The 23,640-nt window shown below is 46.0% G+C and overlaps 1 protein-coding gene across 1 annotated transcript in view; it reads right to left on the bottom strand.

Moving 5' to 3' along the window:
* CD36 (CD36 molecule (CD36 blood group)) overlaps window positions 1-23,372 on the bottom strand; it is a 55,331-nt gene extending 31,959 nt beyond the window's left edge. Inside the window, exons 1-4 of the mRNA XM_066589905.1 lie at window positions 23,253-23,372; window positions 19,397-19,554; window positions 12,923-13,070; window positions 8,910-9,092 (exon numbers count right to left, since the gene is read on the bottom strand). Coding sequence (XP_066446002.1) covers window positions 8,910-9,092; window positions 12,923-13,070; window positions 19,397-19,554; window positions 23,253-23,372 — 609 coding nt within the window. The remainder of the gene's footprint in view (window positions 1-8,909; window positions 9,093-12,922; window positions 13,071-19,396; window positions 19,555-23,252) is intronic.
* Between the last annotated feature and the right edge of the window lie 268 nt (window positions 23,373-23,640).

Below are 23,640 nucleotides of genomic sequence, written 5' to 3'. Positions count from 1 at the left end.
CTGACATAGAGGAGGGAAAGTGCTGCTGCTGGTGCCGGAGCTGCTATAGGGAGAGCGTTAGGAGTATTTTAGGCTTCAAGAACCTCAACGGTCCTTCTTAGGGCCACATCTAACCGTGTGCAGTACTGTGGAGGCTGCTTTTTGCAGTGTTGCACTTTTTTTTTTTTGGTATATCGGCCGTGCAGAGTATTGCGCCCTGCAGTAATTAGATATAGTGCAGGGCCAGTAGTGGTGAGGCAGGGACAGAAGACATATATTGTGAGGCAGGGACAGAACACATATATTGTGAGGCAGGGACAGAAGACATATTGGTTGAATATAGGCAGTGGGTCTTTGTAAAAACAATTGGGGAAAAAAATCTATTTGGGCTGCCTGTGACTGTCCTCAGTGTTCTGGGTCTGTGCTGGGTGTAGTAGTCCTCCTCATTCATACGCAGCCAGCTAAGTGTTACAGCAGGCTTGCGCAAAATTATTTCCTGGCTCTGTCTGGGCTGTTAAATCACCGCTGTATTGCAGTCCACAGTGCAACACTCTGCAGTTCTTTGACATACTCCAGGGCCAGAAGTGGTGACGCAGAGAGAGAAGAGATATATTGATTGAATATAGGCAGTGGGCCTTTGCAAAAACATTAGGGGAAAAAAATCTATTTGGGTTGCCTGTGACTGTCCTCAGTGTTCTGGGTCTCTGCTGGGTGTAGTAGTCCACCAAATTATTTCCTGGCGTTCCGTAAGCGAAGTCAGCCTCCAACCACAGGCCAATAAGCGGCACATTTAATTACAGCGTTCTGTTTCTGCACTACTGGTAATACACCATGCTGAGGGGTAGGGGTAGGCCTAGAGGACGTGGACGCGGGCGAGGACGCGGAGGCCCAAGTCAGGGTGTGGGCACAGGCCGAGCCAGTGCGGTGGCCAGGGGTAGAGGCAGGGCCAGACCGAATAATCCACCAACTGTTTCCCAAAGCGCCCCCTCGCGCCATGCCACCCTGCAGAGGTCAAGGTGCAGTTTTTCACAGAGACGCCTGACGACCGACGAACAGTGGTGTGCAACCTTTGTCGCGCCAAGATCAGCTGGGGAGCCACCACCACCAGCATGCGCAGGCATATGATGGCCAAGCACCCCACAAGGTGGGACGAAGGCCATTCACCGCCTCCGGTTTGCACCACTGCCTCTCCCCCTGTGCCCCAACCTGCCACTGAGATCCAACCCCCCTCTGAGGACACAGGCACAAGTGCCTACCGGCCTGCACCCACACCCTCACCTCCGCTGTCCTCGGCCCCATCCAGCAATGTCTCTCAGCGCAGCGTCCAGACGTCGCTAGCGCCACTGTTTGAGCGCGAGCGCAAGTATGCCGTCACGCACCCGCACGCTCAAGCGTTAAACGTGCACATTGCCAAATTGATCAGCCTGGAGATGCTGCCGTATAGGCTTGTGGAAACGGAGGCTTTCAAAAGCATGATGGCAGCGGCTGCCCCGCGCTACTCGGTTCCCAGTCGCCACTACTTTTCCCGATGTGCCGTCCCAGCCCTGCACGACCACGTCTCCCGCAACATTGTACGCGCCCTCACCAACGCGGTTACTGCCAAGGTCCACTTAACAACAGACACATGGACAAGCACAGGCGGGCAGGGCCACTATATCTCCCTGACGGCACATTGGGTGAATTTAGTGGAGGCTGGGACAGAGTCAGAGCCTGAGACCGCTCACGTCCTACCCACCCCCCGAATTGCGTGCCCCAGCTCGGTGGTGGTATCTGCGGCGGTGTATGCTTCCTCCACTAAACCACCCTCCTCCTCCTCCTATGCAACCTCTGTCTCGCAATCAAGATGTGTCAGCAGCAGCACGTCGCCAGCAGTCGGTGTCGCGCGGCATGGCAGCACAGCAGTGGGCAAGCGTCAGCAAGCCGTGTTGAAACTACTCAGCTTAGGAGAGAAGAGGCAGACGGCCCACGAACTGCTGCAGGGTCTGACAGAGCAGACCGACCGCTGGCTTGCGCCGCTGAGCCTCCGTCCGGGCATGGTCATGTGTGACAACGGCCGTAACCTGGTGGTGGCTCTGCAGCTCGGCAGCCTCATGCACGTGCCATGCCTGGCCCATGTCTTTAATTTGGTGGTTCAGCGCTTTCTGAAAAGCTACCCACACTTGTCATACCTGCTCAGAAAGGTGCGTCGGGTCAGCGCACATTTCCGCAACTCCAAGACGGACGCTGCCACCCTGCGGACCCTGCAACATCGGTTTCATCTGCCAGTGCACCGATTGCTATGCGACGTGCCCACACAGTGGAACTCTACGCTACAGATGTTGGCCAGACTCTATGAGCAGCGTAGAGCTATTGCGGAATACCAACTCCAACATGGGCGGCGTAGTGGGAGTCAGCCTCCTCAATTATTTACAGAAGAGTGGGCCTGGTTGGCAGCCATCTGCCAGGTCCTTGGAAACTTTGAGGAGTCTACCCAGATGCTGAGTGGGGATGCTGCAATCATTAGCGTCACCATTCCTCTGCTATGCCTCTTGAGAAGTTCCCTGCAAAGCATAAAGGCAGACGCTTTGCACTCGGAAACGGAGGCGGGGGAAGACAGTATGTCGCTGGATAGTCAGAGCACCCTCATGTCTATATCTAAGCGCATTGAGGAGGAGGAGGGGGAGGAGCATGAGGAGGAGGGGGAAGAGACAGCTTGGCCCACTGCTGAGGGTACACATGCTGCTTGCCTGTCATCCTTTCAGCGTGTATGGCCAGAGGAGGAGGAGGAGGGGGAGGAGCATGAGGAGGAGGGGGAAGAGACAGCTTGGCCCACTGCTGAGGGTACACATGCTGCTTGCCTGTCATCCTTTCAGCGTGTATGGCCAGAGGAGGAGGAGGAGGATCCTGAAAGCGATCTTCCTAGTGAGGACAGCCATGTGTTGCGTATAGTTACCCTGGAACACATGGCTGACTTCATGTTAGGATGCCTTTCTCGTGACCCTCGCGTTACACGCATTCTGGCCACTACGGATTACTGGGTGTACACACTGCTCAACCCACGGTATAAGGATAACCTTTCCACTCTCATTCCCGAAGAGGAAAGGGGTTCCAGAATGATGCTATACCACAGGGCGCTGGTGGACAAACTGATGGTAAACTTCCCATCCGACAGCGCTAGTGGCCGAAGGCGCAGTTCCGAGGGCCAGGTAGCAGGGGAGGCGCAGAGATCAGGCAGCATGTACAGCGCAGGCAGGGGAACATTCTCCAAGGCCTTTGCCAGCTTTATGGCTCCCCAGCAAGACTGTGTCACCGCTCCCCAGTCAAGGCTGAGTTGGCGGGAGCACTGTAAAAGGATGGTGAGGGAGTACGTAGCCGATCGCAAGACCGTCCTCGGTGACGCCTCTGCCCCCTACAACTGCTGGGTATCGAAGCTGGACACGTGGCCTGAACTCGCGCTGTATGCCCTGGAGGTGCTTGCTTGTCCTGCGGCTAGCGTCTTGTCAGAGAGTGTGTTTAGTGTGGCTGGGGGAATCATCAGGGATAAGCGTACCCACCTGTCAACCGACAGTGCCGACAGGCTAACACTCATCAAGATGAACAAAGCCTGGATTTCCCCAGACTTCTCTTCTTCACCAGCGGACAGCAGCGATACCTAAGCAAAACGTAGGCTGCACCCGCGGATGGAAGCATCGTTCTCTATCACCTTCAAAAACGGGGACCTTTTTGCTTCATCAATCTGTGTATAATATTCCTCCTCCTGCTCCTCCTCCTGAAACCTCACATAATCACGCCGAACGGGCAATTTTTCTTAGGCCCACAAGGCTCAGTCATATAATTTTTTTAAACACTTTTTATACGTTTCAATGCTCTTTAAAGCGTTGAAACTTTCACCTCAACCAATTTTTATTTTAACTGGGCTGCCTCCAGGCCTAGTTACCAATTAAGCCACATTAACCAAAGCGATTAATGGATTTCACCTGCCCTCTTGGTTGGGCATGGGCAATTTTTCTGAGGTACATTAGTACTGTTGGTACACCAATTTTTGGGGGCCCTCACCTACAGTGTAATCAAATTAATTTTTAGCCCACCTGCATTACTGTGACGTTACATCAGCTGTGTTGGGCACTGCAATGGGATATATTTATGTACCGCCGGTGGGTTCCAGGGAGCCACCCATGCCGTGGGTCCACAGGGAGTTGTAACTGCATGTGTCCACTTCTAAAGAACCCCAGTCTGACTGGGGCATGCAGTGTGGGCCGAAGCCCACCTGCATTAAGCACGACCTTACCTCAGCTGTGATGGGCAATGCAATGGGATATATTTATGTACCGCCGGTGGCTTCCTGGCACCCACCCATGCTGTCGGTCCACAGGGAGTTGTAACTGCATGTGTCCACTTCTAAAGAACCCCAGTCTGACTGGGGCATGCAGTTAGGGCCGAAGCCCACCTGCATTAAGCCCGACATTACATCAGCTGTGTTGGGCACTGCAATGGGATAAATTTATGTACCGCCGGTGGGTTCCAGGGAGCCACCCATGCCGTGGGTCCACAGGGAGTTGTAACTGCATGTGTCCACTTCTAAAGAACCCCAGTCTGACTGGGGCATGCAGTGTGTGCCGAAGCCCACCTGCATTAAGCACGACATTACCTCAGCTGTGATGGGCAATGCAATGGGATATATTTATGTACCGCTGGTGGCTTCCTGGCATCCACCCATGCTGTCGGTCCACAGGGAGTTGTAACTGCATGTGTCCACTTCTAAAGAACCCCAGTCTGATTGGGGCATGCAGTGTGGGCCGAAGCCCACCTGCATTAAGCACGACATTACATCAGCTGTGTTGGGCACTGCAATGGGATATATTTATGTACCGCCGGTGGGTTCCAGGGAGCCACCCATGCCGTGGGTCCACACGGAGTTGTAACTGCATGTGTCCACTTCTAAAGAACCCCAGTCTGACTGGGGCATGCAGTGTGGGCCGAAGCCCACCTGCATTAAGCACAACATTACATCAGCAATGGGCAATGATGGGCAATGCAATGGGATATATTTATGTACCGCCGGTGGGTTCCAGGGAGCCACCCATGCCGTGGGTCCACACGGAAATCCCATTGCGGAGTTGTACCTGCCTGTGACTATTTATAAAAAAACGCGGTCTGACTGGGGCATGCAGACACCTTGACAGAATGAATAGTGTGTGGCACATAGGTTCCCCATTGCTATGCCCACGTGTGCAGCTCCAGATAGAGGTGGCACAGGATTGGATTTCTCATTACTTCTGTACAGCATTGTGGGCTATCGCCCCGCCCCTTTTAAAGAGGGTCGCTGCCTAGCCGTGCCAACCCTCTGCAGTGTGTGCCTGCTTTTCCTCTGGCAGATGAACTTATAAATAGACATGAGGGTGGCGTGGCATGAGGGCAGCTGAAGGCTGGGCAGGGACAGTTTGGTGTGCGCTGTGGACACTGGGTCGTGCAGGGGGGGGTTGGGAAGCTTGTAACCCAGGAGAAGTGGCAGCGGAGTGTCATGCAGGCAGTGATTGTGCTTTGTTGGAGGTAGTGTGGTGCTTAGCTAAGGTATGCATTGCTAATGAGGGCTTTTCAGAAGTAAAAGTTGTTGGGAGGGGGGGGGGGCACTCTTGCCGCTATTGTGGCTTAATAGTGGGACCTGGGAACTTGAGATGCAGCCCAACATGTAGCCCCTTGCCTGCCCTATCCGTTGCTGTGTCGTTCCCATCACTTTCTTGAAATGCCCCGATTTTCACAAATGGAAACCTTAGCGAGCATCGGCGATATACAAAAATGCTCGGATCGCCCATTGACTTCAATGGGGTTCGTTACTCGAAACAAACCCTTGAGCATCGCGAAAAGTTCGTCTCGAGTAACGAGCACCCGAGCATTTTGGTGCTCGCTCATCTCTACTCTTTAACCTTGTGTACTTAGGGGTTTGGATAGCAGGTCGGAGCTACTTAAGAATCTCTAGTGGGGTAAACACTGCCAGCATGAAACCTACCATCATGTTAAAAAGGGGAGGCTGACTGTCTGCTGTTCTGCCGTGTACTTGTCTCTTGTACAGTCTAAGCAGAGTATAAATATGATTTTAAGTAAACATAGTGATTTGTACTTTTGCTAGATATCACAGAAGTACAAATTGTTTAAAAAGTCAATGACCATGTAAGGGTCTATGTACAATGTGTTTGGAGTATATATATTGAAGGTATAGAGGACGATTTCCCAATATACTGTATATTTCCAACAAATGCCTACAGTGTATGCTACCCAAATATTCCCAGGTTAAAAAAATAAATACTCCTCAGTGTACATTTTTTTACTGGATGCCTCTCTATTTCATACAAATATGATATCCTAAATAGAGATGAGTGAGTATACTCGCTAAGGCACATTACTCAAGCGAGTAGTGCCTTAGCCGAGTATCTCCCCGCTCATCTCTAAAGATTCTGAGGCTGGCGCTGGTGACAGGTGAGTTGCGGGGGGAGCGCGGGGGGAGAGAGGGAGAGAGAGATCTCCCCTCCTTTCCTCCCCGCTGCTCCCCGCCCGCCGCTGGCCCCCGAATCTTTAGAGACGAGCGGGGAGATACTCGGCTAAGGCACTACTCGCTTGAGTAATGTGCCTTAGCGAGTATACTCGCTCATCTCTAATCCTAAACAATGGAAAACATGTATGCTAATGTATACCAGCCTGACAGGCGACAAAAGTATACTCTTTTGGTATCTGTTGGATGAATGGGAAACTATGGATACTTTAGACGTGTGTATCTGGAACTGCAGTGTGAATTGTCCATAAAGTACAGTATACTAAAATAGTAGTAATTAGAGATGAGCGAGCACCAAAATGCTCGGGTGCTCGTTACTCGGGACGAAATTTTCGCAATGCTCGAGGGTTCGTTTCGAGTAACGAACCCCATTGAAGTCAATGGGCGACCCGAGCATTTTTGTATATCGCCGATGCTCGCTAAGGTTTTCGTTTGTGAAAATCTGGGCAATTCTACAAAGTGATGGGAACGACACAGCAACGGATAGGGCAGGCGAGGGGCTACATGGTGGGCTGCATCTCAAGTTCCCAGGTCCCACTATTAAGCCACAATAGCGGCAAGAGTGCCCCCCCCCCCGCACTGTCAGCGTAAAGATCGTTCTCCTCTGCCATAGCTGTAACAGCTGTGGCAGAGAAGAACGATGTTTGCCCATTGAATTCAATGGAGCCAGCAATACAGCAGGTTCCACTGAAAGCAATGGGCTGCCGGCGATCGCAGGATGAATTGTCGGGAAGGGGTTAAATATATAACCCCTTCCCTGCAATTCATCCAGAAATGTGTTACAATAAAAATATATACCGGCGTATAAGGCGACGGGGCGTATAAGACGACCCCCCAACTGTCACCTTATACGCCGGCAATACAGTGGAGCAAAGAATAAAAATCATTACTTACTTCTTCAGACATTCTGCGGTGCTCCTGCAGGCTGTTGCTCCCTCCTGGTCCACGGCAGAGTATTGCTTTCTGGACGCAGGGCTTGAAATCCCCGCCTCCAGAAACACAGCCAATCACAGCCATTCAATGACATCATTGTCATTGGCTGTGATTGGCTGAAGGCACGTGTGTTTCTGGAGGCGGGGATTTAAAGCCCTTCATAGAGAAATCAGTGCTCTGCCGGGAACCAGGAGGGAGCAACAGCTTGCAGCAGCACCGCAGAACGTCTGAAGAAGTGAGTAATGCTGTTTATTCTTTGCTCCACTGTATTGCCGGCGTATAAGGTGACAGTTGGGGGGTCGTCTTATACGCCCCGTCGCCTTATACGCCGGTATATATTTTTATTGTAACACATTTCTGGATGAATTGCAGGGAAGGGGTTATATATTTAACCCCTTCCCGACAATTCATCCCCGCGCACGCCGGCAGCCCATTGCTTTCAGTGGAACCTGCTGTATTGCTGGCTCCATTGAATTCAATGGGCAAACATCGTTCTTCTCTGCCACAGCTGTTACAGCTGTGGCAGAGAAGAAGGATTTGTCTTCTATATGTTCTCAATGGGGTCGGCGCTGCTGCCGCCGGCCCCATTGAGCGCATATAGAGAAGATTTATGGCCTTAAGAAGGACCGTTGGGGTTCTTGAAACCTAAAATACTCCTAACACTCTCCCTATAGCAGCTCCAACACGATAGCACTTTCCCTGAACTAATGTCAGAATGCATCCGTAGCGAGCCGCGGGAGGGGCAGGTTTCAATACTCGGGTGACACCTAATCTCGCCAGCCACTCACTGCAGGGGGGTGGTATAGGGCTTGAACGTTGCAGGGGGAAGTTGTAATGCCTTCCCTGTCTTTCTATTGGCCAGAAAAGCGCGCAAATTTCTCAGGGAAGAAAGTGAAAGTAACCCGAACATCACGTGGTACTCGTTACGAGTAACGAGCATCTCGAACATCAAGCTCGGACGAGTATGCTCGCTCATCTCTAGTAGTAATGTAATCCAAAATAATTAAAATACTAAATGTTTGTATTTTTCTTAGCACCTGGTGTTGGTTTGCTTATGTATTGTAGTCACAACAAATGAACAACTGGCTCTTTTTTCCATTGTTTTTGTTAGTAAGTGCTTACTAACTTTATATTTTGCATTAGGGTCCATTCACATGGCCACATATGTACTGTCTGTGTATTCCTATGAGGCTATTCACATGGCACCTTTTTTACATGGACTGATGATCCACATGGAAAACATCACTGGATGAAGTATTCTTGTCCCTTTGCACAGATGAGAATAGCACATGCAATTTCCAGGCTCCGTGTATACTGGATGGCACACAGACAGGTATTCATGTGCTGTCCGATGTGAGTTGCGCCTGAGTTTTTTGGGTATATCTTATATAGAACCAACTGAATACCACCTTATAGATTTTTTCATCACTGCAGTTTACAACCTCAGCTCATAACATTAGTTCATACATACCGGATAGAATACTCCAGTCATGTTACCACGATAAATGATATTTGGTACTAGCTGCAAAAAAGCATCTTCGTAGCCCCATAGGATCTCTTTAACACTCCTTGATTGAAACAATGATGCATTTGATTGCTTAATCCATCTATTCATAAGCCAATGTACATCTTCAGAAACCAGAGTAGCAGCAGCCTAAAACACATTCATTGTATAAGTACTTCATTTCACTGTTTACATAGCAAGTTTACCGTCAATTCTGCTTCAAATTAAATCTAAGTCCCTGTGGTCCTCTATTGACTAATGGAAACCTGCGCTGTAGTCTATACAGCATGGATTTGAAATCCACATTCGGAAAAAAAATGACATGTTACTTTTAGGGAAGTTTACCATGAGTGTATGCGCAAAATCACTCACAAAAGTGCAACATTTTTGTGACATGATGGAGCCTTTTTTGTGCGCATTTTAGTGCATGTTACTGTACTTTTTACACTGATGGGGAGCTTTCCCATGGGCGCAGGACACTCCCGTGCTGTGATTGTAAAGGCTGTGCACCCCAATTAGCCTCTGGTGTGTTTGTTTTTCGGCTCAATTGCACAGTGTAATGCACAATTATGCAGGGATCGGATGCAGATTTGCGCACTTACCATAGACTCCTTTGGAGCCTTCAGTGCACAAATGTGCACAAAGATAGATGATGCGGCGTTTTTTTTCACCCACACAGATTGCACACGCAAAAATGCATAATGCAAGAGAACGCATTGGTATCAATGGGTTCTATTTTCTGCTTACTATGTGCACAAAAACGTCCATGGGAAGCTTCCCAAGGTTTCCATGTTGAGAAAACCACACTTGGATTAACCACTTAGAAAGGTGCTAAATCTGTGTGCGGATCCGCAGGAAAGTAAAGCCCAATCTGTTGTTGCAGAAATCCATTACCGGGTTATTGCAGTTTGCTATGATCAGAGCATTACAGATAGACTGTGAGGAGGAGGGAGAACAATTCTGGGACACATAGAGAAGACTTCTTTATATATAAGTTCAATAGATGACTAAATAGGATCAAAGAAAATTTGGAGATTAAAAAACAACGTGCTGGGATTTTTCAAAAAGTTTTTGTGCATTTTCTGTTGGGTGTTCTTTAAATCCACCAAATTATCATGGCGTCATTAATAGGTGGCTGGTCTGCATGGTGAACTACATATATCAGAATGGTCTGGCACCCTGTATCCACTATGTGTGGGAGTATACGCCAAGCATCCACCCCCCTCATTATCAAGAGGCAGTGTGAGTGGTTGTCTTATCGGTGTCTTGCACGGGTGTTATTTGCTCCTCCATTTGGTAGTCAGCTACCTGCATGGTGAGAGGAGGATGCATCTATATGCACTCCTCAGTCAGTAAGTAATGGCCATTTTTCTGTGATTGTTTTAAATTTTTTGTTTCCCCTTCTGTGATGGGTGTTCCTTTAATGATATCTATATTGTACTACTGGAAACCTAGATAAGGTAAGATCTCTACTCTATATACTATATATACAGATAAGGCTCTGTATAAAGCTCTTTGCAAAGGGGGCTTTACTCTATCACTTTAGAGAATGTACAAATCTATGAGATCAATTGACTGCCAATCATTTAAGCTGCCGAAAAAGCTCACAGACTGCTGTACTGAGTAGATAGGAAATACGGGGAAGACGTGTGTGCAACTAATATGGCTGCCCTCAGGGCATGTTTTATAAATAAAAATATATTCATAAAAAGGCCAAAAACATTATATACCTAAATCTAATTTAAAATTCCTGGATAGCCTCTTTAAATTAATATCAGAACAGTGGAGGTCTGACTCCAGTCATCCTCACCAATTAGTTGTTTGAAGGGGCAGCGTTGTGGCCTCTTCCTTGGCCTGTGACATCACATCCACCACATGGCCAATTTGCAGCTCAATCTCATTCAGAAGGATTAAGCTGCAATGCCACACATGCCCACTACAAAATTAATGGCACTGTGCCTAGTATATAATGAAGGTAAAAAGGTTAAATCTTCTGGTCTTCTGGTGCAAGCACCAAGTCATGACTGACTTCTCAGAAAATGTGACGTTTTATCAGCAGACTGTTTTTGCGGGGTGTTTGCCATTGCCTTCCCCAGTCATCTTTTTACCATTGAGCAAGCTGGGTACACATTTCACCAATCTTGGAAGGATGAAAGGCTGAGTCAACCTTGAGCTGGCTACCTGAACCATGCAGGGATTGAACCTACAACCTTCAGGTCATGAGTGAGAGCTTAGGACTATGTTTCTGCTGCCTTAACACTCTGGCCCATATACAATGAAGAGGCCCCTACAAATAGCTTATCGACAGGATGTGCCAGATGTCAGATCCGCACCAATCTGATATTGAAGAGTTATCCTAAGTCCCAGATACCCGCGTTAAACTAAAATCAAGCACATAAAACATTCCCTCTAAGGGCGCCCACCCACTGGCGTTTTTTTTACCTGCGTTTGCGTTTTGCGTTTTGCGTTTTTCCTGCACAGGCATAGAGATAACATGTGTTCCTGTCCACTGGCGTTTTTTTTTTGGTCCGTTGCGATTTTTAACATAGGAACTGTCAGTTGCATATGTGTCCTTATTTTTCTCTTAATGCACCCATGAATGTCAATGGAAATGGCGCGAAAAAGCAGCGAAAACGCCGCGAAAAACGCGCCGAAAACGCTATGTTTTTCACGCACGGAAATCGCAAACGCCAGTGGGTGGGCGCCCTTAGGATAAAGACTCTTGTGGCCCATGGCACTTGAGTTTAATATAATCAGTAAGTTGCCTCTAGCGAGGGCCAGAGACTTCCTAAATCTTTATGCTGACCAGTGGGTTTGGAGCTATGACACTTTTACCATTATAATAGGAGAATAATATTAATATTCTGCAGTCATTTTGCTTTATTAGTATTTTTTATTTTAAATCCTCTAAAAATGTCTATCGTATACTGCTGGGTTATACACACTCTAAGGGTTTTGACAAGAGCAAAAGTCTGGTTCCATGATTAGCATAGTTCCTAATACAGAACTTTATTTCAACTACATAAGACAGTCATTCTTAAAATATGAACCCATATTGTCTTAAAGGGGTTGTCTCGCGAAAGCAAGTGGGGTTAAGCACTTCTGTACGGCCATATTAATGCACTTTGTAATATACATCGTGCATTAAATATGAGCCATACAGAAGTTATTCACTTACCTTCCCTGCGCTGGCGTCCCCGTCTCCATGGCTCCGTCTAACTTCAGCGTCTAATCGCCCGATTAGACGTGCTTGCGCAGAAGGGTCTTCTGCCTTCGGCTCGGCTCGGCAGCAGCGGCATTCTGGCTCCGGCCCCTTCTATGCGTCATTGCGTAGCTCCGCCCCGTTACGTGTGCCGATTCCAGCCAATCAGGAGGACGTCACAGTGTTTAGTGACAAGGGGACTCCCCGCAGCTGTGGCAAAGAAGCGCGATTCTCTACCATTGCTTTCAATGGGGCCGCCGCCCATTGAATTCAATGAATGGCTGAGTGCTGCCTCTGATTGGCTGAGAGCTGTGACCAATCACAGGCAGCGCTCAGCTATCATTCAATGAATGGCTAAGCGCTCAGCCAATCAGACACAGCCCTTTCAGGAGGCGGAAATTTTAAATCCCCGCCTGCTGAAAGAGCTTCAGTACAGTGCCGCGGAGCCAAGCGGCAAGAAACGCCAAGCCCCGACAGTGGCGGAGAGGTGAGTATTTTGTTTTTTACACCAGCTAGGGATGATTTTCACTAGAAAATACTGAAGAAAATCACCGCAGGGATTGCCATAGTCCCATTGCTTTCAATTGAAAGCAATGGGCACAAAGCTTCTTCACGTTTTTTTTTGCACATCCGTGCAGTGCTGCAAAAAAACACTTGTGTGAACAAGGCCTAAAACTGAGAAAAGTGCTAAGATTTTTTTCAAAACTGTTGGGCAAGTAGTTACAAGAACTTTATCATTCACAATATTTGATGATTTTAAAGGAAAGTGCTTACTTACAGCAACAGCAAGATTCAGAACTGTATATTCATCTTCCTCAGGTCCAATAGACATGCTGCTCTCAAATATAGCCTCGTTTGGCTGAAAGAAAGTCACCGTGTTGTTGTTATAGTTCTGTGTCACATTATGCTTTGGTGAGTAACGGACCCTTTGTAGAAAAAATAGAAAATAAAAAAAACTTTATTATAGTCATTAAAAAGGCATTTTCATGAAAACTGTGCAAAGATATATATTAGGAGCTGCTGAGAGGAATCACTAAGATTGCAGCTGTCAGTTTGTACCATGAATTATGGATTAACCCCTTAAGAAGCAAAGGACCAAGCGATTTTTTTTGTTTTTTCCCCCCTGCTTTCCAAAAATCATAACATTTCTATTTTTCAATCAATATAGCTGCATGAAGGCTTGTTTTTGCAGGATGAGTTGTATTTCTCAGTGGTATCATTTAATCTAAATAAATATAGTGTGCTGAAAAACTTTAAGGCCTCATCTTCACGGGCATAATTGAATTGTGGAATCCGCGTGGGTCACATGCAGATGATCCACAGTTCAATATGCCCATAGACTATCATTGGGCACCCGCAGGTATTTAAATGCCTGCGGATGTCATTTTTGTACCCCGGTGTGCGTATCGCATGCGCAGGAAAAAATGCAGCATGCTCCATTTTTTGCGGTTTTACCGCATGGATGGTTTTCCCAGGCTTCCATTGAAGTCAATGAAAGCCATCCGGATTCGCGAAACGCGGAAAAACAGGAGTTTAAAAAAAATAAAAGAAGGCACAGATCATACGCGTGGTACACCGCTGGCGTCTTGAGCGTATCCGCCATACAGAAGAAAGAAGATCTGGACGCGACGGAGGAGAGCCCCGCAGCATCAGGACAGGTGAGTGTAATCTATTTTTTGGCCTCATGTCTGCAGGACGGGTGGAATCCGCTGCAGGATTCTACACAGGGAAACCGTACGGGCCCATGGACATGACGCCTAACACTTTTAAAAATTTCTAAGTGGGGTGCCACTTTGAAGTATCTGGTTCGTACAGCATACATGATGCAGAAAAAATGACACTAGATTTATTTTCTGTCATTTCTGTTGATACCCTTCTGGGATACATATGACCTTTTAATCACTTTTTAAACAATTATTTTCCTGGAGACAAAGTGACCAAAAAGCGCAATTCTAGCGTTATGCATTCTAGTGGGATAAGTAATGTGCTGTTTTAATAGATTGGGCTTTTACATAAACAGCAAAACAAAATATGGTAATTTTTTGTTTTGATTGTTTATGTTAAAAAAGGTAAAAGGATAGAATTTTGAACTTTTAGGGCTCAGTTATACGAGCATGTTTTTTGTGTGCCTATATGCAAAAAAAAAACCACTGCAGAAAACGCATTACCGGGCAAAGTTTCATATGCGCAGCGCATGAAACTTTGCTTGTTCACTGAAGCCGCTGTGCTTGGAGAAGCACAGCTGTTCCATGAAGAGAAAGAAGAAGCCCCACAGGGCTTCGGGATTTTCCCAGAGCAAGAAGAGAGACAGAGCGGAGCTATGGGAAAATCCCCCATACCACCGCTCACTGTCCCTGCTCTGGGGAAATCCCCCATAGCAGTGTTGTGTCTCTCTGATATGGGGAAATCACAGAGAGTCCTGCTAGCCCTTTCCCTCTCCTCCCATGCTTTTAGCAGAAACCCTGTAACCCTGCCCCTCCTCTCTCTCCCTGCTATAGGGAATTCCCCTGGGGAAAGAGGTGGGGGGAGTTCCCTACTGCCTCCCGATTCTGGGAAATTGTCCAGTAGGGGGACAGTAGGAATACCCTGCTGCTTACAGCAGGACAGTTAAAAGGTGCTGCCCAGAAGCACCTTTTAAATGTTTCATTGTAAAATCCTGTCAGTCCCTGCGGGGATTAACAGAACCCAAAGGGAGTCCCCTCATCCCCGCGCGGACTAACAGGAGATAGCGGCGAAAAGCACCTAGTCACAAGCACCTTTTAAATGCCCTGCTATTAGCAGCAGGGAATTTATTGCGAGTGCAGGAGTTTCCATTAACTCCTGCTGTCATAGGAGTCAATGCAAACTCCTACCGACACGCACCAAAGAGAGTGCATGTTCTATCTTTTTTAGGTACGCACCATTTTGCGCTGCAAATTCCTCGCATATGAACACTTCTTTAAGAACCCATTGGTTCTTCTTTTTAGAAGCATTCATTTGCCACCGACCTAAAACACGCTCGTCCTTAATATTCATTTTTTGTAATGAGTAAAAAAAGTTTTTGTTTTAATTATTTTTATCTTTTTTTAGGTTTCACACATCCTTTTAATTTTCAATCATGTGTTTGCTTATACAATATACTTCAATATTGCAGTGTATTGTAGTAATAATAATAATAATCTTTATTTGTATAGTGCCAACTTATTCCGCAGCGCTTTCAAGCGTTGGATAAATGTCAACAATACAACAATTACAATGTGAGATACAATCTGTTTGAAACAAATGGGGTGGAGGTGGTACAGGAGGTACAAGGGGGGGGGGAGCGAGGCATGGGGAACACAGACAGTAGGGGATTTCACGCGGAAATCAGTTATTAGAAAGCAAACAGGGTGGGGTGGTAAGGAGGTGCAGGGGTAGAGGTTGTATGTGATAGGCAGGGAGGAAGGTGTGGGGAGCCATAGGGAGGGGCAGGGGACTAGGTCAGGGGATTTGGTATGCCTCCCTGAAGAGGTGCATTTTTAAGGCGCGTCTGAAATTTCATGCATCGGGAATTGTCCGGATGCCTTGGGGTACAGCATTCCAGAGGATGGGTGCTGCTCTGGTAAAGTCCTGTAGGCGAGCATGTGAAGTTCGTATTAGAGGGGTGTTTAGTCTGAGGGTGTTAGCGGATCGGAGTGAGTGGGCTGGGTGGTGTATGGACAGGAGGGAGGCAATGTATGGTGGCGCGGCGCCATGCAGAGCTTTGTGCGTGAGGTTGAGGAGTTTAAATTTAGTTTTGCAGTGGATGGGCAGCCAATGCAGCGACTGGCATAGTGCAGAGGCGTATGAGTAACGGCTGGATAGAAAAATGAGCCTAGCTGACGCATTTAGTATGGATTGGAGTGGAGCGAGTCTGGTGTGGGAGAAGCAGAGGAATAGCGAGTTGTAGTAGTCAAGTCAGGAGTGGATGAGGACGGCCACGAGTGTCTTTACTGTGTCCATGGTGAGACACGGCAGTATTTTAGCAATATTTCTGAGGTGCATGTGGCATGTTTGGGCCAGAGATTGGATGTGAGGGCTAAAGGAGTGTGACCCCAAGGCAGCGGGCATGATGTCTGGGGGTTATGATGGTGCCAGACACTGGAATGGAAATGTTGACGGAAGGTCGGTTGGAAGGCGGAAAGAAGATGGGGTCAGTTTTAGAGAGGTTAAGTTTGAAAAAAACAGAGGACATAGTGTTAGAGACAGCGGACAGACTGTCGGAGATATTTTGGAGGAATTGTTCAGAGATCTCACGGGAAGAGGTGCATAGGTGGGTGTCGTCAGCGTAGAGATGGTATTGGAGGCCAAATTTGTGGATGGTTTGTCTAATTGGGCCTGTATAGAAAGAAAAGAGAAGGGTACCAAAGACTAAGCCCTGAGGTACCCTGACAGTGAGAGGAAGTAGAGAGGAGATAGAGTCAGCAAAGGAGATATTGAAAGAGCGGTCAGAGAGGTAGGAGGAGAACCAGGAGAGAGAAGTGTCCTTTAGACCAATAGAGTGGAGCATAGTGAGAAGGAAGTCATGGTTGACAGTGTCAAATGCAGCAGACAGGTCAAGGAGGTTTAGTAGGGAGTAGCTGTCATCAGGTTATTTGATACTTTTATGAGAGCAGTTTCAGTCAAGTGTAGAGAGCTGAAACCAGACTGGAGGGGGTTGAAGAGTGAGTTGTCAGACAGAAAGCGTGTGAGGTGGGAGTAGACCAGGTGTTCTAGTAATTTGGTGGTGAAGAGGAGGTTTGAGACGGGTCGGTAGTTGGCAGCATCAGTTGGTTCTAGGGTTGTTTTTTTAAGCAGAGGGGATATGATGGAGTGTTTAAATGAGGAGGGGAAAGTGCCAGACGTTAGGGAGAGGTTGCAGATAATGGTGAGGTGAGTAATAAGAGCTGGGGAAAGTGACCGGAGGAGGTGAGAGGGGAGAGGGATGCTAGCGCAGTTAGTGGGGTGGGCAGCGGAAAGCAGCCTGCAGACTTCTTTTTCTGTCGTTGGTTCTAACATAGAAAGTGAGTAAGTGCTGTATGCAGTGCTGAGGAGACTGGGATCGGGGATAGCCATGCAGTTTTTGGAGATTTCTTTTCGGATGTTGTCAATTTTTTCTTTGAAATAGGCAGCCAGTTCACCTAGCAGTCAGATCCATCACAGGGGCCTGTTCTTAAGGGCTGAGGAGGGAGTAGAAGGTGTCGAAGAGTTATTTGGGGTTGTGGGATAGTCAGGCGACAAGGGAGGTGAAATAAACTTGTTTGGCATGTGAAGGGCGAGGTTATAAGTTTTAAGCATGAATTTGAAGTGGAGGAAGTCTACGGGCAGCTTTAATTTTCTCCACAGTGCTCGGCACACCTAGAGAACCACTGGATGAAGCGCGTTTGGGACGTGAGCCAAGGTTACAGTTGACGGCTCAGGTCATGGGTGGTACCGCTTCATCCAGGGCACATCTCAGGGTGGTGTTGTAGTGTAGTGCTCGAAAAACGGAATAGAAAAACAAGAATCCAAAACGGATATAAATACTAATTGGAATAATCCCTTAAGCATGCAAGTTGCAGAACACAAATAAGTAGAAATACAAAAAGTCCATCATCTTTAGAGACGAGCGGGCAGGTACTCGCATAAGGCACTTCTCGAGTAGTTTGCCTTAGCGAGTACACTCGCTCATCTCTATTCAGAACCGATGACAGGTTCCCTTTAATGGTTCACAGAATACACCATATTGCCCCATAGTAGTAGTACCCAATATTGTGCAGTCACATAGTAATATTCCTTCATGCTCTCCATAGTAATATTCCTCTTTGTGCCTTCAAACAAATATCCTTACTTAGTGCTCCCCCCAATAGTAATAATACCCCTTCTATACATATTGTGAGGTCCATAGCCACCCACCCTTATCAAAGATGTGCAGCTCTGTTATGCTCTAACTGCACCAACTAAGCAATAGAACAAACATTACTTTTCATCTGTGCTGTCCGACACAGGGCGACAACGTTCATACCCCGTCTCCTCCTACTGTCTTCCTCTCAGGCACTTTAGACTACATACTCTTAGGGAACGAGTCATGGGTAGACAAGTGCCCAAGGAAAGGAGACTGGAGAAAAAGTCGCACTATGAACGCTGATGATAACACCAGAGAACTTGCGGACTTTGGTCATCACCAATTACTTGATTCAGTAGGTTTAACAAAAATCTGTCTTCGACCTGTTAACCCTACAGAGCCACATGTATGTTATTTGAAAGAAGTAAATTACCATTTAACACAGTGACCACCACCATACCAATACGAGTGAGGACCCTACTAAACAACTCTGCACTGTACATCTCAACTTCCCTGTGAATATTACATAGATGATTTTAAAGGGAACCGGTCATCAATTTTCACCAAACTAAACCAAGAACAGAGCTGCCATTATACTGCTCCTCACTTTCCCAAAGTTATTATGTCATGTGTGTTTATAACAGCAGACCTGAGGAATTACAGTTTAAATGTTTCCTTGGTCACATGCAAATCATGTAGAGAAATCTGGTGAGCAGGCCAAACTGTCACAAGTAGCTGATGTTTTTGTCCAGAAGTCTATCCCCCTCATGTTTGCTGATGTGGATGATGTACTAGGCATCATCCATGTGCAGTGAGTTTGTCTATGGGCTAGAAGAATTCACAGTGGGACCGATGATCTGCGCATGCGCTGGTGGATGAGGTCGTGACACTTGGCAGTGCTGCATAGATGCCTAGTATATCATCCACATAAGAGACAAGAGAGGTACACTTTTAGGCAAAACCGTCAGCTTTAGAGATGGTTCGCTCCTCCCATTGGACCACTCTACATGATCTGCATGCGGCACGCAAAACTTTTAAACTGTAATTCCTCAACGATGCATTTATAGTCACACACACATCAAAATAAGTTTGGGAAAGAGAGGACTATCATAATTGTAGCGCTGTTCTTGATTTAGTTTGGTAAAGACTGATGACAGGAGACCTATAACAATACAAATGAAACTCAATAGATTATAAAGAAAGCAGAACTGATATTGTTGCATCTGTTTATGTATATAGTTAAAAGAATTCCATCTTTATTAAAGCCACGCCAGGGCTTGATGCCAACGTTTCGGCTGTCGCCGCAGCCTTTGTCAAGTCACCAAAGCCCAGATACACAGAGACATATATACATCACAAGTAAAATCTTAGCCAATAGAGACACAGCATTTAAAAACACAATGATCAGCAGGTGTTACCTGGCAAAGACCAATAAATAAAACCAGTGCTTACCGATATGTGTACGGTCCTCTTTGCTGTAATTTAGGTTTTGATCCATTCATGATGTCAGCTGGATTTAAAACATGAAAGAACCAAAACTGTCTAAAGACAGGACTTCCGGGCACTATCCAGTTTTCATAGGCGAGGGTTCCTTCTTCAAGAACAGCTTGCTGTGTAAAAGGAACAGATACTCAATGCAAACTAATAATAATTTCTACATCAGCCATCAGCTCTGTTCACACATTGCCGTCATGTAGGTTTTGTCACAGAAAATAGACAAAGGGCCACAACTCTGTCACAAATGTGTGGGCAAATGGGCACGCAACTGGCAGGACACAAGAGAAAATGGATGATGTATATGGCAGCTCAATATGATAAAAAAACTGTAACATATATTATTGGGGAATGTGCCTTAAAGGCCTCAGTCATACGGGCGTTTTTTCACGCGATTTGCGGATCGCATGACGGATGCGCATCCGCAAATCGCGTGACCGGGGCCAAAAAAAAAAAAACGCCCGAAAAATCTGCTCCTAGCCGAGTTTCATTAGAAACGGGCCGGAGCTGTCCAGCGCATTGAATTCAATGGAGCCGGCAATACAGCCGGCTCCATTGAAAGCAATTCGCTGCGGGCGAGCGCAGGATGAATTGTCGGGAAGGGCTTAAATATATAAGCCCTTCCCTGCAATTCATCCAGAAATGTGTTAAAATAAAAAATATATATATACTCACCTTGTCCCGGCAGACGGAGTTCAGAGCAGCCGGCCTGCAGTGGGTGTGAAGGGGGTGTGAGTCAGACTTGCCTCTGATTGGCTCAGCGGTGAGCCAATCAGGGGCAAGTCTGACTCACACCCCCTGCAGGCCGGCCGCTCTGAACTCCGTCTGCCGGGACAAGGTGAGTATATTTTTATTTTTACACATTTCTGGATGAATTGCAGGGAAGGGCTTAAATATTTAAGCCCTTCCCGACAATTCATCCCGCGCTCGCCGGCAGCCCATTGCTTTCAATAGAGCCGGCTGTATTGCCGGCTCCATTGAATTCAATGGGCAAACATCGTTCTTCTCTGCCACAGCTGTTACAGCTGTGGCAGAGAAGAATGATTTGTCTTCTATATGTTCTCAATGGGGTCGGCGCTGCTGCCGCCGGCCCCATTGAGCGCATATAGAGAAGAGAACAGGAATCGCAGATCGCAGATAGGTGCGATCTGCGATTTCTGTTCTATAATTTATCGGACCAGCGCATAAAAAGCGCTCATGTGTCCGATACCATTGCAAAGCAATGGTTTTAAAAAATCGCCGGATGCATGCGCATGCGCAAATCGCGTGAAAAAACACCCGTCTGACTAAGGCCTAAGACTGCGGCGTGATGGCAATTTCCCCCAAATGTCCAGCATGCAGTGTGGCACGGGGGAGTCATTGTTGCAAAATGGCACAGAAAAAAGTCTAATTGCAGCAAAAGACAAAGTATACTGTTGGGCACAGCAGTATATCCCAACAAGCGGGGGCGCACAATAGCCTTATCTAGCAGAGGCATAGTCTCTGCACGGCCATTGTGGAAACAGGGGGATCTCCTTGGTGGTGTCCCAAATATATACAGTTTTCTGTGGCAGGGGGTTGATAGCCAAATAAATCCAACAGAGACTCCTAAAAAGCTGCGGAGCAAAAAGAAAATCTCACCGAACTCGCTTGCGAGTTTCATGCAGGTGCGATAAAATGTGTTTTTGCTCCGATAGGGATTAATATTTTCACTTGTGTTTAACATGTGATTGAAAATTTCAAGTGCAGCAATGCAAATGTGATGCGATTTTCCTGCAAAACACATTGCACTCACATAGGAATTGTGGATTTGCAGGTGTGATATTGCACTCGCCCATGTAAAGGCACCCTTTGACCTATGTCACATGAACGTATTTGCACAGTGTTTTATATAAGTGTATTTTGCATGCAAAAAAAATACGCACCGTGCTCTATTTATTTTAGTGCTTTATTTCCCTGTACATTTGCGCACAAATACAGCACATATTGAACTAACTAAATTAACTTCCCATTTCAATGAATTGGAACATGGTTGCGTATTTTTTCTTGCACACACAAATGCGCATGATTTTCTCATGCAGAAAGTACAGTAAAACATGCGTGCAGAAATACGCAATGCCCATTACAGCACAAAAGCGTCTACACCCATTTGACACCGTCCTTTGGGTATTCTCCTGCACTGCAGAATTGTGTGGAAACCCATTCACTTACAGTGGGGGAAATACAAGATGGAAAATAGACATGGTGGGAATTAGAAAATCCACAGAAAAGCGACAGATTTTCACCGTGGATTTCATTTATTGCAATGCAAAATGAAATCTGCACAAATGTCCTCACCAAAATCTACAATGAAGTCACATGTGGATTAATTCCATGATGTGTGATCTTACCTTTAGGCCCCTTTCACATGGCAGTGATTTCAATGGGGCTTCTCAGACTAGCGTTTTAGGACAGCGTTTATAACACACGCTAAAACGAATGCAGGCATTCAGCGCATTTTGGACGCCCTGCATCGCCCATTGTAATGAATGGGGTGCATTAAAATTGCTGTCAAGCGCTGTGTACAGTGTTTTTAACGCTGCTTACTATGGGGCTGGGAGGGAGAAAGTGGTGACGTCATCGACTTACTTTGCCTGTGTTGTTACTGCATATTTTGTACAGTAACAACGCAGGCAAAGCAACCTGATGACGTCACCATTTTTTCCCACTCCTAGCAAAATAACACTCACAAAAACGCCCTAAGACGTGTAAAACGCTACTCTTAACACTGTAAAATGCTGCATCATCTGACACAGCGCTTCTACAAACGTTTATGTGAGAGTGGACTAAGTATTTGTAAGCTGAAACAAGGAGGGGAACCTACAGGGGAAACCATATTAGAAAGATTTGTACCTCTTTTGTATTTTAGATCTAATCCTAGTTTTGGCTTACAAATACTCATGCAAAATACTGATACAAAATACTACTGTCTGAGTAATATATCAACACAGCAAATACGGGTAACTAGGCAATAATACAATAAATCTCTATTATAGGAAGGTAATATTACAACGTTAAATCACTATTAAAGCTATATATGTTGTGTGTGTATGTATATGTGTGTGTGTATATATATATATATATATATATATATATATATAGGAATTTCATGCAGCAATATATTGATTCTCCTCAAAAAAATGGGATTGGATCAAACATTGACGGAAGGTACAGGTATAATTTGATGTGGCTTTTGGTTTATGTTTAGAGGCAGCTTTCATTGCAAGTTTTTTAGCCAAACACTGATGAAGAGAAATATGTCTTCCTATATACATAGCCTACCTTTTCTATTTACACCTGGTTTTGGCAAAAAAAAAAAACTGCACAAAAATTGCATGTTTGAATTTAGCCTAATATATATATATATATATATATATATATATATATATATATATATATATATATATATATATACATACCCTGCTGCATGCAATCTGAATTTTGCAATATAAGAACAAAAACCGTAGTGCAGCAGCACACCACAACTGCTGCGTATGGAACCGTCTTGGGAAGTCAATGGAGAAAATATTCACTTTTCTATATAAGACTGTTTTATATAATTTCTTTTGCAAATCATTCAAAATGGCATTAGTGGGTCCTGACATGGATGTCCTGATATATCTCAATGGAATAAAGCACAGTGGTACATAGCACATATTGTATAATACATTTTTAGCAAGTCTCCACAAAATCCTGTAATCACAGAAAATTCTGGATTTTATTCAAATAGTTAGAACTGATCCAGCGCACTCCTAAAGGTCTACCGTAGTTGTAATAACACATCATGTTACTGTACCTTGTCTATTTCTCCTTTAATAATGATGTCTCCAACAGGTATTAAGATCCCTCCAAGAATAGCCAGCAGTGCCCCAATGATAGATCCCGCTGTTAGCCAGCATGTTGCATTGCAGCACATGGTGTTCTGCTGTTGGGGAAAATCCAGACGGAGTTGTGGGATGATTTTAACATCACAAGTTCCTTTTATACTGTTTTTTTGTACTTTGACTGATAATTATAGAATTACCAGTAACTTGAGTTGTAATGAAAACTCCTGTCCATCATTAGAGATCAAAGTTCATGAAACTGCAATTTTAGATTAGATAATACACTTGCATTGCGTGTTAAATGAGTATTGTGCAAACAGAGGACTAAAATGAAAAAGGTGGCGGTGTCCATAGGAACCA

The sequence above is a fragment of the Eleutherodactylus coqui genome, chromosome 2 (assembly GCF_035609145.1).
Source record: "Eleutherodactylus coqui strain aEleCoq1 chromosome 2, aEleCoq1.hap1, whole genome shotgun sequence".
NCBI classification, from domain to species: domain Eukaryota; kingdom Metazoa; phylum Chordata; class Amphibia; order Anura; family Eleutherodactylidae; genus Eleutherodactylus; species Eleutherodactylus coqui.
Note: the sequence above shows the minus strand (reverse complement) of the source record. Positions and strands in the feature narration are given on the sequence as shown.